General features: G+C 45.7%; 1 protein-coding gene across 1 annotated transcript; it reads right to left on the reverse strand.

The window, feature by feature from the left end:
- Positions 1–379: 379 nt before the first annotated feature.
- Positions 380–3,377, reverse strand: JUN (Jun proto-oncogene, AP-1 transcription factor subunit). Its single transcript, XM_006133503.2, has one exon. It carries the CDS (start codon positions 2,467–2,469, stop codon positions 1,525–1,527), a length of 945 nt encoding a protein of 314 aa, XP_006133565.2. The 5' UTR covers positions 2,470–3,377; the 3' UTR covers positions 380–1,524.
- Positions 3,378–6,891: the final 3,514 nt, after the last annotated feature.

A 6,891-nucleotide genomic window follows, 5' to 3' on the forward strand; every position in this document is an offset into this window, starting at 1 on the left:
AAAAATCATTCTAAATACATTTATATAAACCAGACAGACAATTTAATTGGATCCAGAGCCAGTAAATTGAAAATCCTGAATTATTTTACCAAAAACATGGGCTTATTTCAGATGAGTTGACTTGTCTAAACTGCTGCTTGTTTTCATTCTGTCCTCAAAAGTGGTCTCATACTTCCATTATTTAAATGCAAACTGAAAATGACAGGTAAATTGTCAATTTCCTTTTTTTGTCCTTCCTGAATGTCTTCCTTTTTTATTTACATTCTTTCAATTTATAGTTACATATGTTCTCCATTATATTAAAACTCCCCAGTTTACATATTGGTAAATACATTTTAATATTCAAATGTCTAAAAGGGTAAAGATTTCAACATAGGGAAAGGGATTACAGAATTTTATTGTGACAGCAAGTATTCATGAACAAAGACCACCTCTTATTTCTGAATAATTAGACAGTACTGAAGGATACCTTTTTGTTAAATTTCCTACCTAAAATATGGTGTTGGGGATATTATTTTAATAAGTAATATGAAATAGTTACAGTTCAGACTAGTATAGGACAGGGCAAGTTGATGCAAATAGCAAACCCCCCCAAACTGCTTAATTTTTAAAGCTATTGTCTATATTGTGATATGGGATTATGACAGGCAAGCCAATCTGAACTAAATCCATAAAACACTTAAAATACATACATTATTTGCTGTTCATGTTACAGGGTATGGTTTATCTTTTCACTTGAACACATTCTCCAGAACGTGTCTTCTTGTTACAGTATAAGTTAAACATTCTCTACCACTGAGAGTTCAGCATGTGTGATACGAGTCCTGATTTAGGTACTGGTAAAAAAGGAGGGGGAGGGAGGGAAGAGGGGAAGGAAATGCATTATTAATGCTTTTATATTTTCTTAAATATAATAGAACCTTTCTGGACTTTTTTCAGAAACATAAAAAATTATATACTTTATTACAAATGGTAAATTCAGAGTGCTCAAAAACCCTCATTTACAAACATTACTGGACAGAACACAAACATAAAAATAATTTACAAAGTCATGAAGTTGTTTATTGACATTAATCAGCTTTCATAAAATAAAAAAAATGTACATACACAATTTACTTGAAGGCAGGCAGTATATTTGTTTTTATCAGCCTCCCACAAACCTCCCTCCCATTTGTGTTTTCTTTAAGAGTATTACAGAAAGCAACCTACAGTCTCTATTGCAGTTTAACCTTTAATACTGAATGATCATCGAATGTTAGGTCCATGCAGGTCTTGGTCAATATTAAACAAAGATCTGATGTATCATCTGAGCAGGAACAGCACTTCTCAGAGTGGTGCTGTTTTGCTACTAGCTCTGTTGAAGGCTCGCCAGTCTTTCCACACATGTACTTTGTGGGGTGCAAGCAGGACTCAATGCCTCTCAAGCCTTTACCATTAGCTTTATGAATCTGCCACTTGTTATGGGTTTGTTTTTTCTGTTGCTCTACTGCAACATCATAGATTTTTCACCCCAAGTCAGTATCTTCAAAATGTTTGCAACTGTTGTGTTAGCATTAGTTGGCACCCACTGTTGACATGGTTCATGACCTTCTGCTTAAGCTGTGCAACCTGTTCTCTGAGCATGTTGGCAGTGGATGCCAGTTCTGAGTTCTGGGCTTTCAAAGTTTTCACTTTTTCTTCCAATCTGGCAATCCTTTCCAACTTCCTTTTCCGGCATTTGGAGGCTGCAATTCTGTTTCTCATGCGCTTCCTCTCAGCCTTGATCCTCTCCTGTGACTCCATATCAATGGGGGACAGTGGAGGAGTCTCTCCTGGCATTTCAGGTACAGTTTGAGGTTCTTCTTTCAGAGCTTGGAGCCTGGGATGCTGCACTGGCATCTGTGGATTAATGTGATGCTGAGGTGGGTAGCCCATGTTGTTTGCATTGTAGTTAGGTGCTGTGCTGAGTGCGCTAGGGTTAAAGTTGCTGAGATTAGCATACACTGGAGGTTCGCTGTGCAAACTGGTGTTGAAACCATTGTTGCCAGCCATAGATGAAACAGGTGTCATACCACTGCTAACTGGTTGGGCAGCAGTTGTAACACTGGGCATCGTATTCTGATTGTGTAGCTCTGCCAGAGCTCTCACAAAACCTTCAGCAAACCCTTCTTGCTCATCAGTAACATTTTTGGGACACAGAAACTGTGTTGGGGTGGGAGTAGTGGTGATCAAGCCATTGCTGGACTGGATGATTAGCCTTTCCAGTTCAGGAGATGCCAGCTTCAGGAGACCAACATCTGGGGAGGTAAGAATATCAGCATTCTTGTTCCTGAGGTGGGGCTTCAGGTTGCTGGCAGGATCAGCCAGATTTAGTGTCATATTCTGCTTCAGGACTTTAGGGTTATTATATCCATAACCACCACTTTCTGGCTGTACAAAGGTAGCATTTAGGGCATCATCGTAGAATGTAGGTTCCATCTTTGCAGTCATAGAACACAGTCCACCAAACTGTCTTTGAAGCAGTTACAATTAAGCAGGGAGAAACTCGTTTGCTTGCCAAGTCCCGTTCAAAGCAAGTTCACCTTTTTCAATACAAAACGGCAACGGTGTAACTCAACAACGAAAAAGCTTTGGAAAAGTAACGATCGGCTCGAGTCTTACTTTTTCTTTTTATCCCCCAGGGCAGCGGCTGGCGGGTCTTTCCCCGTTTCTTCCGCGGGTCAGGACTCAACTTTTTTCAAACCACAACAAGCGAGTCAGCCTGAGCGCGGAGTCGCAGCCGCGCTGGTGTCAAGTTCTTGTGGTGTCTGGGACGGCGCTGCGCGGCGAGGAACGGAGCAGAAATCCAGCCTCGCTCTAGTTTCACTCCGGAGTAAGTGTCCGACAGGCAGGTTCCCCTCCGGATCGCGCGGGGTGGGAGGCTCAGAAACCCAGGCTCTCGGCTGCCCTCTTCTCCCGCTGCGAGGGTGCCTGGGGCGCCCGGCGCTTGCAGCCCCTGGGGCGGGCTGTCCCAGCCGCGGCTCGCCGCGCCGCACCCCCGAGCTGTCCCAAGGACTTTTCCACGGGCGGCCGCTGTCTCGGCTTCCAGCTCCGCCCGCCGCGGCGACCACGTTTCCCGCGGCTGCGCTGGCCGGGTCCCCGCCGCAACCCGAGGCACTTAACCGCGCGCGCTGCCGTGCCCGCCTCTCGCGCTGGGCGCCGCCGCCGCTGCTAGTGCTGCTGCTGCTGCCCTGGTGCCTGCCGCACACTCTGAGCCCTTTCCCGGCCTGCAGCCCAACACTTATCAGCGAGCAGTAACCCACCAAAAATAGCCCATGATGTCACCCCGCGGCCTTCCCATTGGCTGCGGCGGCACCTCAGGGGGGTGGCGGGCCGCTGGCCCGGCCTGTTGCAAAGGAGCCGGTCTCCATGGTCACCCCACCCCTAGAAGCTTCTCAGCTCCCTCGCAGGGCACTGTGGGATGAGGTAATGCTTGTGCTCACCGCGGGGCATTGTGGGCTGACGTATTGTTTTTGAATCTCTGGTTACCCGCTGAAGAGCGCTTGGACGCGCGGGGTTGGGAAGGGGGAGCCTCCTTAATAGGCAGCAAGCACCAAGTTGTGGACGGAGGGGGGGTGGGAAAGGCACACAGACCGACCTGCTCCCTGGACACGGGGTGGCTAGTGAGTTTTTAATCAATCCTACTGCTTGAGTCTTCACGGTTCAGTCTGCCAGCAGGGGGCTGGGTGCATCGAGGGCCTCGCGTCGGGGCTCGCTTTAGGCTGCATTCTGACTCCCCCTCCCCCCCCGTGGGGTGGTACGGTCCTTAAGGTGGCACTGACGTCTGGGCGCAGCCGTAGGCTGGGGACAGCTTAGGGATGACCCTGAGCCGCACGTGATTCTTCCCCTCCCTGCTGGGGCCGGCCGGCAGCGCTGCCCAGCGCCGGGGGAGCGCCGCTTGGCTCCGACGGGGGCAGCCGCTGTCGCTTGGGGAGGGGAGGCGCCTGCTCGGGAAGCAGCGGCTGAGATACGCGATCGGGGTCCTGCTACGGGCCCGAGCTCTCCGGGCTCCCGCCTCCCGCATTCAAACCTTGGCAGCTCCCGCCTGGCACCTGCGGAGCGTGGACGGGGCGGAGCCCACGTGGCTCCTTTGGCAAGCGGGAGCCGCGCCTGCCTCGCTGGCGGGGGCGTGCTGCTGGCGACGTGCCAGGGCTTCTCCCCACCCTGCGACCTTACCCTCTGCAAAGTGCTGCGCCTCTTGGGATGCGGCAGCGCTCCGGGAAACGCGGGAAAAAAGTGTCCTCGCCCTCCCACGGAGCGACCCCACCCCCGCCAATGCTCTGCCGCTCTTGGCAGGTGCTGCACATTGCTACCCAGACAGGGCTGCCTCCTCCCGACCAGTCTCACTAGTTTGTGGGGAGGCAGCGTTTGTGAATATCTATAAAGCTCTTTGCAAATAAGGCAGCGCTGAGATGTCACCACCGCTGAGGTGGGAGGGAGCAGCTGCTTAACACCACCCGGCGCACGGGTACGGGGCAAGAAGCTGGAAGACTATTATATCATATTCTGCCGAGCAGAAACACGTGGCCAACGCTCCTAACAAGTAAAGCAATTATAAAAGTTACGTAGATCAAATTATCTGGTGGTGTAAATCGACGCACTTCTATGGAACTTTGCCAGTGTACTCCAGAAGAGAATGTGGCCATCCTGTTAAATCACGTCTTAAATGCAAAACGGACTGTTATTTCATGGATTAAACAAGTACTTGAAAAAGGGAAACATTCTAGGATTTTTTTGTTCTTGTTCCAGACATAACAATTGGTTAAATTTTCAAATGGGATTAAAAAGAAATACAAACCCAAAGCAGAAGTAAACATCATAGTCCATTAGTTTTCTAAATGATCTCCCAGTTTCTTCTTTCCATTTGACATTTTTTTTCTAGTGTCCTCCACTTGAATTTGAGTAGTATATTAACTTGCAAAAGAGCTAGTACTGCCGGTTTTGGAAAGTAATTGGTGTACAGAGAACAAGTGTACACTTTGTAGCATCTGGAGTAATAGTTCCTAGTGTGAAATTCTAAACTCACACCTGAATATATTGCCTATTATTCTCTATGTCTTGCCATAGTACATGTAACCAAGATATTCCTGTGTTCCAGAAAAGTTAAAATGTGTGCTAGCATGCAGCCAGAATTCCAACTGTTAAATAGCTTAACAAATCAGAAGTGTCATTGCATATACATTTGTCTCGAAATCTGTTATCAGCCTGTTCGATGCTAGACACACTCAGGCTGCATCTACACTGGCATGATTTTGCGCAAATACTTTTAACGGAAAAGTTTTGCCGTTAAAAGTATTTGCACTAGAGAGCATCTATACTGGCATGTGCTTTTGCACAAAAGATTTGCTTTTGCACAGAAGCATCCGTGCCAGTGTAGATGCTCTCTTGCGCAAGAAAGCTCTGATGGCCATTTTAGCCATCGGGCTTTCTTGCGCAAGAAATTGATGTTGCCCGTCTACACTGGCCTCTTGCGCAAGTACACTTGTGCAAGAGGACTTATCCCTGAGCGGGAACGGGAGCCCTGATTTTGTACATTACATTAGTGTTCTTGCGCTGATACTCCCAGCCAGTGTAGACAGGCAGCAAGATTTTGCCAATATAGACACAGCCTAATTGTTTAATTTAATGTTAACGGCTCCCTGCTTCATCAAAATTACACTCAAGATGTTACAAATAAACTTATATTTCATAAAGATACATTTCAAAGTTTTCATTTGTCTGTTTAACAATGGGAAATGTTTAATTTTACTCACTACCAGCTCTGATGCTATTGTAATCTTTTGTGTCAAAGTACAATTATCAAATTTTTAAAGGTTTTTTTTTTACAGTGGATATTATTCTGGTAAAAGGAAGAGTGTGAGCTTAAAACACTAGTTATTCTGAAATAATTCCCTTTGTGGACACTTATTTCAGAATAAGAACACCTTGTTTGCATTTGCTTAACCCATTGTTAAATTAAACCAGAGAAAGGCCGAGATTGTCAAAGGTTTTTAAGTGCCTAAGTCCCTTTGAAATTTATAGAAATTAGGTACCTAGATATAGCTAAGGGTTTGGGCTAAAGGCACGTTAAAGGTGTGTCTATTCTGGAATTAGAGGATTTGGATGGGGATTTATTGCAAAACAGATATTCCAGTCAATTTTCCTCACGTAGATAAGCTCTAAATCTTAACAGTGTTAAATAAGATTGCAGTAATCTTGAATTTGTCCAGAAACACTATATTTATGTATATAACTACTTGGGTATTAACAAATTAACATTACACACCCAAGTTAAGATGTAATGCCAAAAAAAAAAAAAAAGGAAGTCAATGTACCATTCAGGCCTCTTTTTAGTCAACTTTATGTGTATGAACTGAAAAACAGATTATTGCTCCATTCGGGTCTGTTCCAACAGCCCTGTTGTCAACACAAGTTTTCCATTGATTCAGTGAGTATTGGAGTGGGTTGCTAGTATACTGTTGTGTAGAATTTTTTTTCATGTTTTTTCACCCACTTTGCTGCAGGCAGGCTTTGACTTCCTTCCTGTCACAAAGGTGGAGTTTCAGAAATGGACGGGGTCAAAGTAGGTCATTCCAGTTTCACTGGGAACAAGTTGCTGCCATGGCCTATTGCTAGGGCAGATAGTCATCAAACATTAATTATGTTAACTGATACTCACTTAGAGGGTATTTGGGAAATTGAGCAACAGACAGTCAAGCTGGTCATAAATGCTGAGTATACATGGACAGCTTTGAAACCAAAGAAAATGTGACTTTGTTTCTTGGCTGTCTGTTTCTTCCTGCTTTTTCAACCAAGCCTAAATATCATTCATCTGAAATGAATGATGGCTGTCTGCTCAGTGTAAGATTGAGAATCTTGGTTTAGCACCCAGCA

The sequence above is a fragment of the Pelodiscus sinensis genome, chromosome 9, assembly GCF_049634645.1.
Source record: "Pelodiscus sinensis isolate JC-2024 chromosome 9, ASM4963464v1, whole genome shotgun sequence".
Lineage (NCBI taxonomy): Eukaryota > Metazoa > Chordata > Testudines > Trionychidae > Pelodiscus > Pelodiscus sinensis.